Here is a 20,478-nt window from a genome sequence, read left to right on the forward strand (position 1 = left end):
CAAATATTTTATAAATATTAACTTTCATGCACTATTGGCCATAACAATTATTGCAAACATGAAGATAATATATTTATTAAATGGGTGAAAAACAACCACACAAAAAACTATCAAACCTTGAACACAATACCACACATAAAAATGGACAACCCCCTACACAGTAAAAGGTGAAGTAGAGAAACTCTAGAAATCATGGTTGGTGCTAAATGGCCATGGGCTATTTTACCAGATGTGATCTGCATGAAACCATTTTGATGGTGAAAACTCCTTATTGCCCCTTTGTGACTTAATTTACATGTAGGTCATATATATGACATTTAGAGTCTCTCTCCCCACTTATCAATGAATGTTCATTGTTTTTAAAGTCATTGGCTTGTGTTGAAGCATAGGTGCGTGGGAATAAACAAAAGGCAGCTGTAATAGCTGATAGGCCATGCTGACCAAACAGCCAACTCGGCTTACCTCTTCCACGCTCTCCATTTTCAGACCTGGAGTCGGTCCTGACTTGGCCAAAACTAATTCCTCTGTTGTGAGTAGTCATGTGAGTGTTACAGTAGCTAGTAAACAACAAGGGGGACAATGAGGGCTTGATAAAGGTCTACCGTACTTGCCCTGGGTAGAACTAGAAGACAAAAGAGGTACGGTGTTCCTGGGTGGCAAGTTGGCCACCTGGTGAGTACTCAGAGTGGTGGGGAGGTGGGAAATACCTCCTTTCGCAACTAGGACCCTCACACACCCAGCAAGCTAGGTGTCATGCTTCATCGGGCACCCATAAATGGAGGTCTGCTCCTCGTAGGTGCCGTGGGTGTGAGGGGCCTGGTAAGATGTAGATGTGGTGTGTGGGTTAAAACAGGTAAGGGAATCCTCTATAATTAGGAACACCATACCTCTTTTGTCTTCTAGTGTTACAGTAGCGCCAGGCCCTGCTAATACTAAATTTTCACCATTTTCCCCCCAGAATAACTTGAGGATTCGCCATTTTCTCTTCAATTTCAATTATTTATTTCTTTACAAGCAGCCCCTTGGCAGGGGAAAATAAAAACAAATATATTAAAACAATCAAAATGTAGCCGCTTGTATCAGCACACTATTAAACATTTTTTAAATGCATAATAATGGAATGTGCCTCTTCAAACCACTCTGACAGAGATAGGTTGTCAAAAGATTTTTCACAACTATAAAACAAGAATAGAAAGCCATAGCAGAATAAAAATGTTTGTGATCAAATACATTTATTAAATGCTATCTTTTAGTCAGTCCCAAAATATTTTTGGCCGAAGTGCGTTGGCGCAACAGGGTGAACTTCAGTAGTTAGAATTGTGATCTCCGGGAATTCCTGTATAATTGATATGGCACCTGTAAAGTAGGCATAAAAGAATGTATAAATAATAAAGCAGTTATTGCAAGAAATAAAAGGGTCTTCATGCTATAATCTGGGATATACTGCTTCACACCCCCAACATCGGCCTTTACATCATTGTCAGTCTTTGAATTAATACATCTTGTGTGTGTATGGGACACCATGACTTTTGCCCATTATCCTTTCTTGGTGCACTTTACTATAATTTCACAAGAGGCTCTGTAACATCATAAAACATGTACTATCTTCCACTTTACAAACAAATGTGCAGGACCAGCGGTCTTATAGACCAAGCTTGAAAAATCTCAAACGAGTCAAATTTAGCGATATAATAAATCTTTTCTATATTACTTAAGTCAATAGACACTTGAACACCATGAACGCACTTGAAATATAAAAATATGCTCATTCATTGGTACAATTTATACAGGATCATTCTAAACCTATACATGGATCTATCCAGTCTTATAATTTAACTACCTAAGCTCAGTTCTAAATGGTCTCCAGCCAATACTATTACTTCTCTACAGTTGTCCAAGCCCTTCTTTTACTGTTTTCGGACTGAATGGCAATGTGCACCGCGCTTGAAAACTGCCTTCATATGCGACAAAAATATTAAGCCCTTACACAGTCTGATGTTTTATTATTATTCTACTCTGCCATAACCTTCGCCCCCAGTAAAACCTCCTCCTATATGCTCTGATCTGTCACCACAAACATGTAGTGCTTCAACTCACCCTATCTTCCTGGGGTCTTTATAATAAAAACAAAAATTGTAAAAACAGTCTCAGCGAGAATATCATCAAGTTAGCAACAATCTACTTCTGATCAATATCACACCGTTCTGAGATAGTTCCCAAAGAAGGTCAGCTACAGAAGGACGTGCGCGCACAGCTCTGCAGCACTCCTCGCTGCCCACCCCAGTGACTGGTTTAAAAAAAAAAAAAAAACATGGGACTATCCCTTTAATGATTAACAGTATCTCACCTCCGTGTGCGACATCTTCCCCTTTTAAGGGAAATTTCTCTTTTTCTCATCAGGAGTCAATTAGAGCCTCTGGGAGTATCTTTACTGTAGTCATGGAAAAGCATGGTGCCCTTCTTTTGATTCTGAAGACTTTGATCTACACCAACATTTCTTCCAAATGAGTTTATCATTCTCTATAGATGCTTGGCTAGAAAGTTAGTCCACATCTAGAAATATCTTACCACCTTTCAAATGAACCCTGTGTTTTTTCTGGCAGAACTATTTAAGACAATTTAAAACCTACCATGAATCAGTAAGATATTTTAAAAACACATGGTAAAGTTTGTACAAGTCTTCTTTGCAAAGATTTACATTATCGACAGTCTGTATTACTTTTGCATCCACCTAAAAAAAGAACAGTTCACAATTCCATCCAGGATGTTCTGTAGGATATTATGAACATTTGTCAAATAGTCTAATGGATCCTAAAGGTACCTCTGGAGGATGTAACATGTGTGAAGTTCCTAAAAGAACATTACTCCAGCGTGAAGAACTAAGAAAACATCCTCTTGATGTACTATTTCAGTGGTTTTAGATAATTGATGCTTAAAGGTATTCAACAACTTTTCACCAACAGCAAGAGAGCTTCAGTGGTTACCAGTGGAACTGAGAATAAAGTTCAAAATTGGTTGTTTGGCTTATAAAGATATCCAATTCAACAAGCTGAGGTATCTGACCAGACCAGGTGTCACTAACCAGTCGATCACAAGCAATCAGTAGCTCCCACATACCTTCAGAGTAGCTCGCAGCCTTGAATTCATTTTTAAATAAGCACAGGGTCACATTTCTCTTAAAGTTGAGGGAAGGCTGTGCTTATTTTACAATATTATCATCAGGCTGCAGACAGCAAAGCCTGATAATGAGCAGTGCTCAGGCAGATTTATGGGCCAGGCAGGGGGCATACAGGTGAAGACCAGAAGTATTTAACTCTTAAATAAAAGTCCTTGTATACTCAATATTGGAGGGTAAGAACAAAATGATGTTTCTGAATGCTTTTAAATGGGAGAAAATTAAAGTACAAGTTACCTCAATGATTAACTCTTCATTTTAATTTACTCTCATTTCAAAGTGTCAAGGTGGGCCTTTTAATTCCCAGTGGTCAGTAGACACTGTGCCTGTTTATAACTGGAAGATAGTCATTTTATTCAAATAGGAGAAATTTAAAGTAAAGAAAACTTTTTCTATGAAAAATTAACTCAATGTACTTTTACACTTTTGTTTTTTGAAGCATGTTTCTTCACTTTAAATTCCTCCCATTTAAACAAATGTATTTTTCTGTTATATATAGCACCACGTCCACAGGCCACTGGGAGCAAGATGCTTGATGTTTGTAAACATGACACTTAATAATGGGAGAACATTTTAATTATGAGTTTTATGGAATCCATATAAACAAAGTTAACTCTTCGGTTTAATTTTCTCAACACTTTGCCATATTTATTAGTGAAAACGCAGCCATTATTTCAAGTGGGAGAAATGTAAAGATCAGAACAGGTTTCCATATGCTGAACATTTTTGCAGAACATTTTTCTGCACGCAAAATTTCTCTTCTCTGTGTTATACATGTAACAGTGTCACATATGGCAAAGTATGTCCTGTGCCACAAGTACATACAACACAGTTTATCAGTCATCCGTGCAGACATATCCCATTTATACGCACAAATTTACATACATCCCCAAAGACCACACTCTCACTAACACACATGGCAGCCCTATCGTAGTGCCCCTAGTGAAAGTATTTTGTTCATACCATAGTATCTGCCACTATAGATATTAGCATTAAGGAAATTAAGTTGGGTGTAGGGGCATCTGGCAACAATGAGCAAGTTGCTTAGCCTTCAGCAGCGCACAATGATTTTCACTGGTCAGAAGTAGTTCCCACTTCTGAAAAGGTTGGAAACCCCTGGACCAGACCAACGTGTTAAAATATACAACACCAAGCGATCAACAAGACGCACGGGGTCTCTACCTCTTTAGACGACTAAATTTAGAACATCGGGGAACATGAAGCTGTCTTTCGCTAGCCCTGCAACAAGCATTTGGAACTCTTTATTTGGACAACTAAGAACTAATCCTACTCTGAAGTCCTTGAGAAAAGGTCTTGAAACTCATCTGATCAAACTCTATCTGTTCCAGTCACTAACAAACGGATCCTCTTTTAAACAATTTTTGTCTCTTAATATTTATAAGACACAACTCTCTCATAGGTTCTCCATGCTCCTGATCCCTACACTCGATGGCTAACCAACACATTGTTGTTCTATAATTGTGGTTTTCCCATCTCCCTCTTCAGTTCCTTCCATGATACCTGCATCCCATCCGTCAGCTGGGGTTTCCCCTCATACTTGTTTTTTTTTCCTCCCAAGGAGTTTTATATAGCGTAAACTTGACCCAAAGGTATCAGGTATCAGAGCGCTTTACATGAGCACAAGTTGCGTTACACAAGGACACATTAATTTTTGTTAGGTACGGGGAGATTAAGGGCAGATGTATCAAGTCTTTTGCGTTTGCAAACAGTCAGTCACAGAATCTGCCCGTTTGCGAACTCAAAAATAGCTTTTCCGATGTAGCAAACCTAATTTTGCGATTCGGTAACCTGTTACCGAATCGCAAAATGGGGTTGAGATCCGGTATTAAGATGGGAATTGTTTAGGGCGTCCCTTCCTAATACCGAATCGCATCCGTATGTATGAATGTTATGAGACCGCAGTTGCGGTCGCAAAACATTAGCATTTTACCACCTACTTCAAGTAGGTGGTAACCCATTTGCAAATGGGGAGGGTCCCCAAGAGACCCCTCCCCCTCTGTGAATGTTGGTAAAACCATTTGTAGGAGCAGGCAGTGGTTCAGTGGACCACTGCCTGCTCTTAAATAATGAAAAGAAAACTTTTCATTTTACTTTTTGTAAAGCATCTTGTTATTCTTCAAGGAAAACTGGCTGGTTTACAAAAAAAGATTGCTTCATTTGGAAGCAATCACAGACATGGTGGTCTGCTGATCTCAGCAGGCCACCATCCCCGTGATTTTTGCGATTCCTAGGGGGTCGCAAATTGCGACCTACCTCATTAATATTTGCGACCCCCTAGGAATCGCAAAAGGTGTACTATACACCTTGATACATTGCATTTTGCGATTCCCTAATTGTGAATCTTTGTGATTCGCAATTAGGAAATCCCAAAATGCTATATTCATACATCTGGCCTTAAGTGATTTGCCCAGAATCAGAGGGTATTAAGCTTCCTTGCAGAGACTAACCCTGTTCCTCAGATTTGAGGTTGACAACCCTAGCCGTTAGGCCACATCCTCTCGAAATCCTCTCTGGTTACTGAGTTCATAACTGTAAACTGTTGTGACTTAAAGCACACTAGTGCTTGATAGAACAGCCTGGATATATTGTATTGTATTTCAATTGCATTTAAATAGCGCTTACTACCTCTGACGAGGCGCTGAAGCTTTTTTTCGGCGAGTAGCATGCTATTCTGGAACCTATAAAGGATTAGTGGTGAATTAGTTATATTGAAAATATGAACGTAATTTGAGTGGAGGATACGTTTGTCAGTTATTTAGAGTAAAAAGGATAGCGAAGGGGTAGAAGAGGTAAAAAGGTTTGCATTCATATAGTTCTTGCTACCCCTGATGAGGTGTTGAAGTGCTCTTCGGCGAGTAGCACACTACTCCGGAACCCATAAAGGATTAGTGGTGAATTAGTATAGTGAAAAAACTGTTAAATAAATTAAAATGTATGTCAGGTCTCAGTAAGCCTAGCAGACATTTATAGCCCCAGAACACCATCTTGGACTTCTTGACCAAATGAAGCTGGCAGTAAAAGCAGCTTAAAATGTTTTCCTGCAAGTTTAGGGACGCAACCTCACACCGCAGACAATTTTACTATACAAGTTAGTTACATGCAGGATACAAAACATTGGATTCTATCAGAAACACTACAAAGCGTACCCCACATTCTGTCTTTGCTTTGGAAAGAAAGCAAAATGCAATATGCAGTTTATTTCCAGTGAGACCCTACAGACAGTCAGTGTAGTCTATATCCGAAAAGTCAAGGTGTATGTTGTCCGTGCCATATTTAAACAAAAGGCTAACATTTCAAACCGTGTCCATTAGGCACCTGTAGTTCATATTAAAAACAGGTAGGGAAGGGGTGGGCAACCTCACAGAGCAAGCAAGCACACCTGGAGATGTCATCGCCTTTGACAAATCTGCAAAGGAGCAATACAAGATTGTAGGTACATTAAAGAATATATGCTGACAGAAGTCACTGTAATCAAATATTGTACTTAAAATGTTAAAGGATCTAACAAAATCTACAATGATTTTCAAACCACCTCATTAATCAGAAAAGATGGTAGTGATAAAGAGATTGATACAGAGTAATAAAGAACACCAAATTTTGCTCAGTATTAATAATAAAGTATTATGAGCCTTTTCCTTAGTGATCACCTAATAGTCAACCTGAGACCACTGGGAAAGATTGGAGACCCTGCAGAGTGGTTGACACACCCTCATGGATGTAGAAGCAGAGCTCTTACCCACTGCAGGCTAGAATAAACCCTCAAATATGATATGTCTGGTTTAGTCTGAGAAGTACCAAACAGTCAACTATTTTGTTAGTACATATTTAATTCTAAGTCTACATTGGGCTACTAAACTTGAATCGGTGCTTTCTCTCTTAAAATCCACCTGGGCGGGGGTAATAAGGCACTTGCAGGGAAAAAAAATCCTATAGTTACTCCTGAAGTATTCACTCTCATACAGATGATGTATGTAATATACAATTCCACAGGCTGATTTAATAATAAACCACAAAATAAAATTACAAATTTGGTAGGACACACAGGTCAATGTGCCTGTATAGAATATGTCAGAGCTCACAAGCCTAGATAGCTCCCATAGCATAGGGAAGCAAGATAAATCACAAACAGAAATTCACCCAGACAAACCCTAGGTGCATCTCATTTCTCCCTAGACTAAATCCTAATTGCAGTATGTCAAGTCAACAACTTGGTGTATTTCTCAATACTGTCTTATTGTTTTAACTAAATACACACAATCCTGAAGATAGCCAAATCACAAGGGCCTCAAATTAACACATTCTTCACCCCTAACGGAAGGTAAACTCAGAGTCTCCAAGCAAAAACAAAAACTAATACATGAAACTGGTCATTATCAGAGCAGATAAAAACATTGAAGTGACTAGAAATAAAGTGAAATGTGAACACACAACAAAGGAGGTAGATTGTAGGAAGCTGGCTTTTCATGTAGTGTACCAAAAAGAGTTACACTATGTAGAAAGTCCAGAAAACCCTTACTGGCTTACAAAGATTAAATTAATAATCACAAATGCTCTTTGTGGTAGTGTGGGTGAGCAGTTAGGGCTTATCAGTGGGTAGTGTTAAGCATTTTTTGTAGACAGAGTGAATAAATGAGATACACTCAAGACGAAACTAGAGACCAATTTAGAAAAATAACCGATTTTCAAACAATTTTAGACACCAGGGTTATCGGAATCAGGTAAATACTTTAGACGTTATAGATTTTAACTGCATAGATACAGTAACAGAAGACTCGGAGGACGTAAAGTAGGGGCCAAGGTCCCAAAACAAAAGCACCAGCAGTTCAAGTTTACCTGCCCTGGGGTGTCCAGGTGCAGAAGTGCTGTATGCAAGGGCTCGGCTGTTGAGGGTCTCGGGCCAGAGAGAGGGCATCCATTTATTTGAGGCTGGGGAGTTTGGGCGCAGAGGTGTTTTGCCTGGCAGGTCGGTGAGTTAGCGGCCCTCACAGTTCTTGGTGTACCTGCATAGAGAGGGGGGAGAAACACAGCAGGGCCACTCTCAGGATGGAGATGGCCTCTTTTGAATTCCCTTGACGTGCAGGTAAGTTTTGGTGATGTTCACACTGAACACAAACAAGCCTTGGTGCTTACTATTGGCTCTGGTACCCCAGGTATTGGTGCAGGGGGGCTGCTGGAAGGTCTTGCAGCTCAGTACTCGATCAGGAGCTGGGGATGACCTCTGGGAGCCACTAAGTCCTTCTTCTGGCAAGCTGCTCCCTCGTTGGGCCTGGGGGTCGACAGAACGCTGTACCAGGCAAATACGGTCAGTGTCTGCTGGTGCAGGGAAGTGGCACCTCCACTCCAAGGGAGATGTTGCTGGGTTGATGAAGTGCTGGTTTAGGGAGGCTGTTCTGCTTCTCAATGAGTCGGTCTTTGTGATTGTCGGGACAGCAACAGCAAAGCAGGGTTTTGCGCCAAGTTCGGGGCTGTTCCACAGTTCTAACGTCTTCGGCTCCTCTTTGTCCTTCTTCCTTATGGCAGACAAATCTGATTTCCTGGTCTCAGGGGGCCACCTAAATACTAAATTTAGGGGCATTAAGGGGGAGTGAAAGGTAGTAGCTAATGGGCTACATACTCCTGGGGTCACTACACCCCCTATATGACCACTTCCTGTAGGTAGAAGACATAACCCTGTCCCACAGTTCCTAATGCCAACAAAAACAAGGTGGGAGATCTCTTCTTTCATGGAGCACATCAGGGAGCCCACCTTAGGGGTGTGACTGCAACACGCCTACTGCATAGCTAATTTCCTGCGTTCCTGGTGCCAAATGGGCATCAGAGGGCACGGGGTGGCATTCTACAGGTCTGGGGAAGCTAGGGTCGCATATCAAAGGCGGCAGATGCTTCGATGTATCTGGCCTTGGTATGCAAATTCACTAGCCATCCTGCTGGATGAGGTGATAACACTATTTACAGATAAGGCAATGTTTTCTGACCTCAGACAGCACTGGCTCGCACCTACAGTGATTCAGAAACTCATCTGTGGTGGCAGGCTGGACAATACCAGTCAACCAGCCCACTAAGTCGAACAGGATTCAGGGGCACCTCTAAGGTGCCCTCTGGGTGCATGTCAGGAGAAATCAGATACTGGCATCAGTTTGGATTTGTCAAGACATGGTGTTTGATACCAAACACAATTATTTTCAGTGGAGACATTATGTAGCCGGGCAGCTCGCAATGACCAGTGCCCAGTACATATACTTAAGATGGCTTCCTGAACACTTGTAATGTTGTGGCAATGGACCTAGACTTCACAGTGTCATATCTGCTCATGCAGATATGTCCTCAGATATAATATAATGCACTCTGCCTTTGGGCTCTCAGGCCTGCAGTAGAGGTGATTTGCATATAGTATGGGCATGGTACACAGGAAGTGCGTCATGTTGTATTTTCAAAAAGGTTTGCACCATTTCACACAGCCTGCAATTACAGCCTGCATGCAATTTACGTGGGGGTCTCTCGGGATGGCATAATACATGCTGCAACCCTTGGGGACCCTTTTTAGTACACATGCCCTTGGTACCCCTTATTAGGGACTTACCGGGGTGCTAAAGGCCATGTCAATTGTGGTACAATCAGACATTTCAGTTTAGGGGAAAGAACACTGGCACTAGAGCCTGGTGAGCAGGCTACAGTGCACTGTCAAGAGTCGAAAAACCCGCATCTAGTTGTTCCAATGGCGGCAAAAATTAGGGAGAGTGGGGGGACATCTGCAAAAGCGGAGCATGATGGCACGCATTAGGCAATCTATATTATGCAACCCAAATTTCAGAAAGCGCTCCAAAACAGTTAGATGGTCCTCACAAGACCGACATACATAAACCTTGACTGTGCTAACTACATTAACCAATAAACGACACTATGTAATACTGAGACATTTGTAACCAATTCCTGTACCCTGTATATGGTCATATGTTAAAACCTCCCCTTTTGCTGGTCTATGAAATAGTTATGCACCTGTAACCAGTTTCTTTGTGCTAAAATGCTGCCACAAAAGCTCACGGCGCCATATACAATAGAAACACCAACATGTTAAATGTTTCAGCAACAAATAGCCTAGAAGCAGTCATAGGGTGGTGGACTTCTACTCCCCGTTCATAGTCACTACCACCGCAATAAATATGTTTTTTGTTTGAGTTTTTTTTTTTTTTAGTTCTCTCACAGTCCAGGGCTAGTTCACAGACAGATTAATCAATAACTAAGCACTTAGTTAGTTGCAAGAGATATATTTTCCTTTCAAAAGTTGTAGCTTACTGGCTTCAATCGTTCTGAAGGACCTAGCCACACCCCTTTATAGATTGGCCTTTTTGGTCACCCAAAGACTCTTTGCATACATTATAGTTGGATCAGAGAATGTAAAGTTAGCCAGTTGTCAGCCTTTATTGCACCACTCACTGTTTTGTATAGCACAGTATTCAACAATTATGTGTACTCGTGGCCTTGGGGTAACAGAATTAAGTTAGACACTTTCGGGTTGCAGTACAAATTACATATGTGGTAATCGGAGGGGGTCATTTGACTTTCCTGGGCCCAAGTAATTCTGTATCAGGCCCTAGACCTGGAGACTGAGGTTTTTGAAATCTTAGCCTGAGAAAGTCGGATACATGTTGTATGTTTTGTGTGGGTGGGTGGGTTGGGGGGATTGAATAGAGTAGGGCGAGATATGGGTTGTGCAGAGCCCAGTAACTAAAGTAGTGTTATCTGGGTAAATATAGGACCAGGTGAAAGAGTGACAGGACAGGTGTCTTTCCAAATTATGTAGGTAGTTATATGTCAGAATAGCCACTGGACCAGCACTGCTTCCTTGCCTTCAGTATTAATGGGCAAATTTCCTGGTTTTGTAGCGTAGTGCGCAAAGCAGAGCTAAACCCCTCTGAGAACCTAGAAAATGAATTATACCAACGCAAATGATTATCAACAAAGGAAACAAGGAGGAGGAGCCTAGCGCCCAACCATGATGGACGCGTAGGCACAGGGCTCCCGGGGTCCACGCAGCCTCCCACGATTATCCTGGATTTCATCCTGATATTTTGAAGGAATACTACGGGCGAACCTACGCTGAAGACACTCCTGTTCTCAGAACTCAAATCGGACTTTGGGAACTTTATTTCTTCGGTCTTTGGGAAAGAGGCCTGCTCCGCGGCGCTGCCCCGGACTCGGGTTGGCATCTTCCCCGTGTCCCAATTGAACAACAACGGATCCGGGGCTTCGGGCTGCCCGTGCCCCCCGGGTTTCACTTTCGCTTTCGACTCTCCTCAGTGACGTGGAGGGCGGGCGCCTGCGGAGGTTCCGCATCTGAGCAGCTCGGAGACCGGTGGGTAATATCGGTAGCGGGAGCTGTCTACCACTGATTGCGGTGTGCCCCCCCCAGGGAACCACTACAACACACGGGCGTCCAAGAGCTGGTTTCCTCGGCCGTGTAATGGCGGCCCGACTAGACGGGGACAAGCTAAGGCCCAAGGTTACCCGGAGAGGTGGCTATGTGCAGATGAATAATATGGATCGGTATGCCCATCAGAAGGGGTCTCCTGGTCCGAGTGGGCTCGCGGAGGTGGCTCGGGAGGGACCGTCACCCTCGGCGGAACTGACACTCAACGATGTCATGGGTGCCATCGACGCCATGAAGGAGTCGGTTGGCCAGCGGTTTGACTCTCTGGCCCACAAGCTGGACACTGTGTCAATTGATGTTAACCTACTCAGAGCGGACCTTTCGAAAACCAGCGACAGGGTCAATTCACTTGCTCTCACGACTTCGGGCCTTACGAAGGATGTTGCTGGCCTGCAGACGGAGCTTCACAGTCTGAGGGCCCTCACCGACCTTTCGGTCAAGCGGCTGGAGGATTTTGAAGGCCGGGCATGGCGCAATAACGTACGCATTGTAGGTGTGCCGGAGAGGTCGGAGGATGGGTCAGTGGATCTTTTTGTGGAGGAACTGATCCTGAACCACCTCGTGCCAAAGGGCCTCAGTAAATACTTCATGGTGGAGCGGGCCCACAGAGTTCCGGGGGGTCGGCCGAAGCCGGGGGCCCTGCCGCGACCCATCATCGCCAGGATCTTTAACTTTAGGGACCGCCACGCCATCCTACACACCTCCCGTGTAAATGGCCCGCTGAAGTATGAGAACGTGGACGTCAGCTTTTATCCTGACTTTACTCAGGCGGTCCAAAAACAGCGCATGGGGTTTCTGACTGTGAAACGGCGATTAAGAGACATGGGACTGAAGTACGCCATGCTTTTCCCGGCTAAGCTTCGTGTTGAACTGGAGGACCGGACCCACTTTTTCGACCGGCCTGATGCGGTGGAGGAATGGCTTGATACATTGCATCGTCGACGCGGGGGAGAGGAGCGGGCCGAAGACGACGGAGGTGGCTCGGCGGAGCACCCGTGAACTACTGAACTATGGTTCCTGGCTCATCGTGTGTTGAACTCAGACTTTGGTCAGGGGTGACCTAGTACATGGGACTGCATTGCCCTTCCTTTTGTGTCGGGGGGCTGCGGGGTATCTGGTGAGACTCTTCCTCCTCTAGGGGGGTTTTCTTTCTTTTCGTAGACTAGGTTTATGTCGGGGCGACAGGCACACTGCGAGTTGGGGTGGCTAGATGTTCTAGTGCAGGGGTGCAGGGTGGGGGGGGTGTTACGGGAGTTGGGGGGGTGGTGGTGGGGGAGTTGTTTTTGTTTCAGGTTTGTTTTATACCAGGTGATCGATGTTCTGTTTTTTGCTCTCGTAGTGGGTGGGATGATCGTTGTGGTTGGGATGGGGGGTAGGGGGTTGCATATTTTAACATGGAATGTCAATGGTTTGGGGGACCGTGTGAAGCGAGGGGTGGTACTACAATATCTGAAGCGTCTCTCTCCGGATGTCGTCTTCCTACAGGAGACGCATTTGGTGGGCAACTCCTGTCAGGCATTGAATAGACGGGGCTACCGTTTGGTGGCCCATTCCGGCTTTACCACTGGATCCAGAGGGGTAGGCATTCTGGTCCGAGCCTCTCTCCCGCTGGAAATTGACGAGGTGAAGCACGATGATCGGGGGCGTTACGTAGTGCTGGTTGGCCGGTGGGAGGGTAAGACTTTGTGTTTGGTTTCAGTTTACGTCCCCCCTGGGTTGCAGACTACCACCTTCGCGGATCTGGGGGGTCTATTGCTAGGGCTCCCTGAGGGCCTGTTGCTGGTTGGTGGGGATTTCAACTCTGTCGTGTCTGGTAGAGAGGATCGACACCCGCCAAGAGACCTCCCTGGGGCGCATTCTTGGTTAGGTGGTTTTATTGACACTATGGGACTGGTTGACTGTTGGAGAGCGATGCACCCGGGGCTGGCTCAGTTTACGTTTCACTCTGGGGCCCACGGCTCCCTGTCTAGATTGGACTATGTGCTGATGCCGGCTGCCCAAGCCCCAATGATTGGGGAAGTTAAACATCTTGCTCGTGGAATCTCGGATCATTCCCCGGTGCTGCTCCACTTGGATATTGCCTTGGGGGCTGGGGGGAGGGTGGCACCGATTAACCCCTGGTATCTCCGTGACCCCACAGTTCGTGCCCAATTGGTGAAGTCTCTGGACTGGTTTTTCGCGGAAAACCAGGGCTCCGTCTCGTCAGCCGTGACATTGTGGGAGGCCTTTAAGGTGGTGATCCGTGGGCAGGCCTTATCCCTGATCTCCCTTGCTAAAAAGCGTAAAAGCGAAGAGGTGGTGCACTTGGAGTCTGACATAACTAGTATGGAAGGGGATCTTGGGCGGGGAGTCACGAGGGAGAAACTTCACGCCCTTAGCCTTAAGCAGTCGGACTATAGGGCGCTGGTTACGAATGCTGCCAAGCTCACTAGCCGGGAACAGCAGGGGCGCTTGTATGATGTGGGTGACAAGGCTGGAAAATTGATTGCGTGGCTGGAAAAGAGCGAAAGAGTGAATCGTGTGGTTCCGGTGATTGTGCGCGCTGACGGTGTGAGTGTCACAGATCCCGGAGAGATAGTGACTTGTTTTGCAGATCATCTGCGTGACGTCTATACGTCGGTCTCGGATAGGCCGGAGGATGACTCTCGACAATTGTTACGAGATATTACATTGCCATGCCTCTCTGTCTCCGACAGAGATTTGATGGATGCGGCATTGACGAATGATGAGATAGCACTGGCAATTCGCGCGGTCCGCTCCGGAAAGGCCTTGGGCCCGAATGGTCTGCCGATCGAGCTGTACAAGCTTCGTCCAGTGAAGCTGGCGCCTCATCTCCGTGAGATGTTTAATGCGTCGCTTGAGGTAGGCTCCCTTTCGCTGGACCAACGGCTTGCAACTATTGTGGTTCTCCATAAAGAGGGTAAGCCGCGAGACTGTTGTGCATCGTATAGGCCTATCTCGCTCCTAAATGCCGAACCAAAGATTCTTGCGAAGGTCCTGGCAAATCGACTGATTACTGTAATTGGTGACCTGGTTCATCCGGATCAATCTGGTTTTATTCTGCATCGCAACACCGCGTTGAACCTGCGGCGCCTACATGGAGTTCTCGCAAGAGTCGATTGTCTCCAGGAGCCCACCATTTTGGCGTCCTTGGACGCCACGATGGCGTTCGATACGCTGGAATGGTCGTATCTTTGGGCGGCACTGGCCAAGTTTGGTTTTGGACCCGGATTCATTAAATGGGTGAAACTGTTGTATGTGGAGCCGCTGGCGCAGGTGGTGGTGAACGGTAGGGTGTCTGCCCCCTTTGTGCTCGGGAGGGGTACCCGCCAGGGATGCCCCCTGTCCCCGCTTCTTTTTGCTCTTGCGTTGGAACCCCTGGCGGCGTGGCTGAGGTGGGAGCCCTCCATGGCGGGTATCCGGTGGTCTCCGACGTTTGAGGACCGTGTGTCACTATACGCTGATGACATTTTGCTCTACCTCACCGCGGAAATCATTGATAGTGTTGTTCGATGTTTTGACCTCCTTCGGCCGCAATTCTGGGCTTGTTATTAATTGGGCCAAGTCCTGTGTATATGTGTTGGTTGGCGACCCCCCTCCTCTCCCTCGCGGCTGTCCGATTCAAATCTCTCAGTCTGGATTTAAATACTTAGGCATTCACGTCTCCTTGAGTTCAGCGGTTCGTTACTCTCTGAACCTGCTGCCACCGCTTCAGCGGCTTCGGGCTGACGTAGTTCGTTGGCGGAGGCTTCCGTTATCGCCGCTGGGCAGGGCGGCCTTATTTAAAATGATGTCTCTGCCACGTTTTCTGTACGCCCTACAGAATACGCTGGACGTGGTGCCTACACGGTACTTTCGGGAGGTGGAAAGCCTGCAGCGACAGCTGGTGTGGGATGGGAGACCACGTATCGCTCTTGCTAAGCTGACTCTTCCATGGTACGATGGTGGCATAGCTCTTCCTGATATCAGAAGGTATTATTGGGCGTCCCAGCTGGTGGCAGTGAACCATGGGACGTATGGCCCAGCTTTGAACCCTGCGTATGAGATGGATAAGTTGCTGTTGCCGGGTGGGGATTTCAATCGAATGCTTTACTCCAAGAAGGGACGCACTAAACTTACGGGCCCCACGAACAATGCTGTACGCGCATGGCACGGCGCCACTGCTGCTACGGGCTGGAAGGGCCGCCTGACTCGTGCGACTCCGCTGTATGCCTCTGAAGAGTTGGGCGGGCTGTGGCGCACTAAGGGATTTGAGAAGTGGGACACGATCGGTATTAGCCGAGTGGGGGATCTGTGGGCGAAGGGCGCTTTTAAAACGTTCGATGTCCTTCGGACCGAATATAGCCTGAGCGATAGGGAATTCTTTCGTTACGCGCAGGTCCGCCACGCCCTGCTTTCTGTCTTTCCGACCCCGGCGGATATTCCTGAGGCCTCCCCCTTGGAAGATCGTATACTTGACGGTTACTTGCCAGACAGCACCATTTCCCTGATCTATAAAAACTTGATTAATACCCGCGCGGACCTCCTCACCCGCCTGCGAGAGGTATGGGTCGCGGATGGCCTAGAATTGGACGACGAGGACTGGGTTGCGGCTATAGCCTCGCCGAGAGAAGTGGCCATACCCGCTCGCCTTAGATTTGTGCAGTTAAAGATACTACACAGGGTCTATGTTACCGGTCCCCGTTTGCTTCGCCTGGGCTACTCGAGTGATGGTTTATGTAGGCGTGGCTGTGGTCTGCTTGGTACCTTTCTCCATATTTTGTGGGAGTGTCCAGTGGTTGTCCGGTTCTGGACTAGGGTGCATGCAGTGATGGAGGAGGTCACTGGTGTGGCTTTACTCCCGGAGGCGCGGCGCTGTGTGTTGAATGTGTGGGAACTGACTGATTGTAACGCGGCCCAGGAGCGCTGGGTGACTCTGGGCAATATGATAGCCAAAAGGGACATCGCGCAGCTATGGGGCTCGGGTAGGTCTCCTACGGTGTCAAAATGGAAAGAAAACATGGATTGGTGCATGTTCCGGGAGAAAACCGTGTATGTTGCTAGAGGCAAACCCAAAAAATGGAAAAAGATGTGGGGTCCGTGGAATTCTTACCGCGGAGATATATGCACGCCCCCCCTGGTGATCGCTTCCGATGTAGTTCTGTCCCCTTAGCTCGGCTATTCCTGTTCCTTCCTGGAATTGATACTTGGGTTTTTCCCTGCCCCCCCTCCTGCCTCGCCTAATACTAACTTTTGCCTATAGCGCCGCTGAGTGGCGGCTGCCCCCCCCCCCATGTGAGAGCAAGTTCCTGCTTATGTAGTTTTCATGCCTGGTTTTAGTTTTGTTTTGTTGTTTCTTTTTCATAAAATGTTAATTCAAAACCTTCTTGTTGGATGGAGTCTAGTTGTGGGCCGGTTGGCCACCCTCCCGTGTAGGTTGTTCATTTGTTGGCTGTACTGTGTTTCCCTTTTGCATACTAGCGGCCGGCCTCGGAGGTTGTAGGCCCGTGACTGTACATAACTGCTGTGTCAATAAAGGTTTTCAAAAAAAAAAAAAACAAAGGAAACAAGTACATATACATTGCAGGAGACATAGGTGCATGTAGCAGAGTTCTAACAGAGGAGGTGGTTTACTTTATTTCTTTTCATTTAAAACTCACCAACCCTGCTGTACTTACTGTACAGTAATTATTTTCAATTTTCCACAAAGGTCGTTATTGTCTGAATTTCACTACTCAAGCATATGGTCTACAGTCTTGTCACATAACTTAAAAGTTTCTGTGCACTGCAAATCAAATCAACATCCTGGAATTATAGTGCAGGTACAATCTTCGCACTGCGCTTCATCGGGCTTTAACAACCAGCCTTGGAAGCTTACCGTGGGGGGTAGAGAACAGGCTGAGCAAGATGATGAAGCTGGGTTGGACTCCATGTTCTATTAACACTTTTACAGCCTCAATAACTGTATTTCCAGTACCTAAATGGATACAAATGAAGTATTTGAAAAATAAGCAATACTTTTTGCGGTAGCAATGCAATTTTCTCAAAATATATATGCATCCAGCTGCAAACGCTTGGAGTGTTTAAGTTGGAAAAAGTTTGACCTATAAATTATGGCAGCCCTTAATCACAGGTCACAAATCAGCAATTAAACTTTCACCTTTACAACAGAGTTCACATTATACTCAATTGCAAACTGTGTAAGAAACAATATTCAACTAGTATCTAGAATGGTATCTAATCCTAAGTGAGTGGAGATGCCTTAAATGGACACGTGACACCAGAACTCAAACCATTAGTAATTCATTTTGCTTCCTGACAGGCCGATAAATTGCAGAATTGTGGATAGCTAATATTGCACACCTATGTACTTCTAATGAGGTTGACTCTTATTCCCTCCCATGCGCATTCCGCACAGCAACCACAGTTATTACTACTCTGCGAGGATCATGAGCACCGGCATTGAGGAAGGGTTTTGGTAATTGGAGAAAACTCATTGACTAACAGTACCACACCAATTACATAAGTAACTTTCATTTCAACTTCTGACTATCTGCCTCCTAGGCTGGACTATTGGGAACACATAAGCAAGTAAAATTAAGGTAGGGGCTGGAAACAGAACTGCCCTGTCAAAAATGTTGAAACCAAACTCTCATGTATGGAAATTCTTGAATTAACTTGTTGTCCTGCCGGCAATTGACCTGTGCAACAAAGGAGTTACTAAGCAGAAATCCCATACCAATGCAGTAAAGCATCCAGATGTCCAGAGTGCTCACCTTATGGCACACTCAACCAACCACCCAATTGATAAAAAGGGGCTTCAACTCTTCCTCTCTAGGTAGAACGTGTGTCTAGTACAATTGAGTGAAATTTCTGGAAAAGTCAGGGAAAATAATGCATTTTTTCCAACAGTCCATTCAGATTTACCAAAGTTATGAAGGGAATAGCATGAAACGACACTGCCTCCAGGATTCCACCGTGTGGATAGAATAAACGTTCTAAAGTTCACACTAAAAGCTATGGTAAGGGGCACTAGTCCATCTCCAAAGACTCATGTCACATAAAGCCAGTTCAAGATATAGCCTCCATTTGATTAATGTAAAGTAGGTTTCTTAGCCATGTCATCACTGTGGAGGCCTTAGTCTTACTGGTCATCATATTTCTGGAGATTTCCATTTTAGCCATTACATTCGCTCAGAGGACTTGAACCCAAGAACCAGCCAGCCTACTAAAGAAGGTATGTATGATTTATATAGAGGAATGCTTCAAAAATGGATTGAGAATTTGAAATCAACCCCATTCCAAACAATAGTAAACACCCAAATGTGTACTATAATCTTTTGCCACTGAAAAAGATGACTGGCTTCTGCCAGTCATCCAGGCCCTTCAACTATTCAAGCCTTTATGCCAGGCCCTCCAACTATTCAAGCCTTCATGCCAGGCCCTCCAACTATTCAAGCCTTCATGCCAGGCCCTCCAACTATTCAAGCCTTCATGCCAGGTCCTTCAACTATTCAAGCCTTCATTCCAGGCCCTCCAACTATTCATGCCTTCATGCCAGGCCCTTCAACTATTCAAGCCTTCATGCCAGGCCCTCCAACTACTTTGGAAGCCCTCAAACATGGGGAGGGAATGGAGCAATGTTTCTGGGTCATATGAGATTTTCCCACCTTACCCGAAGGCCTCCCCTGTATTCCCAATTTTGGTTGGGATTTCTGATATTTGCTTCTGTTGCTGGAACTAGAAAAGAGCTTTAGCCCTCTGGCTGGGAAGCGGTTTAAAGATTCTCTGAACTGGGAATGTGTCTTTTCTGTTGTTCCAAATCCACCACAGTCAGCTTCTTTGAAAGAGGATTTGCAGACTTTGGTCCGCATGGTTTCTGCCAACAGGCTAACTGTTGTCGGCACTGCAGCACCTAATTAAATAGCACTGCAGTTGCAGGTGGGGCAATGTCGGGCATTAGGTTGGGAAGGGTAGTGGGTATATGGTGGGGCAGCCCCATTAAAAACATTAAAGGGGCAAAAATGCGGGGCAAATACCAGCATCGAGAGTGAGTCGTGTTTGCCACACAGTGAAAGGTATATATCAACAATGAGACGAGCAAAGGTAATTTCAATATTTTCACTCGAACATCTAATTTGAAACCTGTTAATTGCAGCTACAAATGTCTTTTTATTGCAGTACAAGTTGGTGAATATATTCTCTATAGCCATTGCAGCAAGATATTTCGGCCTACATAAATAACAGTTGTTTGCTTTGTTCCACACATAGCATGCGCCACAGCCTTATCTAGTGCTTAACACTTCCATCTTCGCGCCATAATTCTGAAGCAGGTGATCTACATTACACAGGTAAATCAAGATGAAATGTGTATTATGTTACTGACTTTTCCTGTAACTCAAGCGGATACAATTACTTACCACTTAATCCAGGACTTCCTTATCACAGTCCTTAGTATATTAAGGATCTTCATCTGGGAGACATGCACACACATCCGAGCTTTTCCACCTGCTGACATTCTGTCTTTTTTTCCGGCTCCTTCCCTTCATGTAGTACAAAGACTTTTCTCGCTTGAATACTAGATTAATTTTGAGGTCCTACCAGCACTGGGGATATGTCAACGTAAGAACCAAGGCTAGAAAGACCAGGATTCAGAGTAGTGAAAATGTATGGTAAGTAATAGGCCCATTACTCATTTACCCAAGTGTAAACAAATGCTATGACCACAAGGAACATAGCATCAAAGAACAAAAGGCAAGACACAGGAACTGCTACAAAACACAGTAAATGGCTTAAAGTGTGAAATTAACAATAAATAGTGTTAAATATATCCACCATTAATTTATAATAGGAAAGGAAGCTGAAAAGGAAATTG

General features: G+C 45.2%; 1 protein-coding gene across 2 annotated transcripts in view; it reads right to left on the minus strand.

Moving 5' to 3' along the window:
• Positions 1-978: 978 nt before the first annotated feature.
• The window catches only part of UPRT (uracil phosphoribosyltransferase homolog), a 134,149-nt gene continuing 114,649 nt past the window's right edge, over positions 979-20,478 (minus strand). For both annotated transcript variants that reach the window (XM_085608243.1, XM_085608244.1), the window contains 2 exons: positions 17,482-17,580; positions 979-1,356 (listed from right to left, as the gene is read on the minus strand). In XM_085608243.1, coding sequence (XP_085464369.1) covers positions 1,250-1,356; positions 17,482-17,580 — 206 coding nt within the window. In that variant the 3' untranslated portion in view covers positions 979-1,249. The remainder of the gene's footprint in view (positions 1,357-17,481; positions 17,581-20,478) is intronic.

Source organism: Triturus cristatus, chromosome 5_2 (assembly GCF_964204655.1).
Source record: "Triturus cristatus chromosome 5_2, aTriCri1.1, whole genome shotgun sequence".
Classification (NCBI taxonomy): domain Eukaryota; kingdom Metazoa; phylum Chordata; class Amphibia; order Caudata; family Salamandridae; genus Triturus; species Triturus cristatus.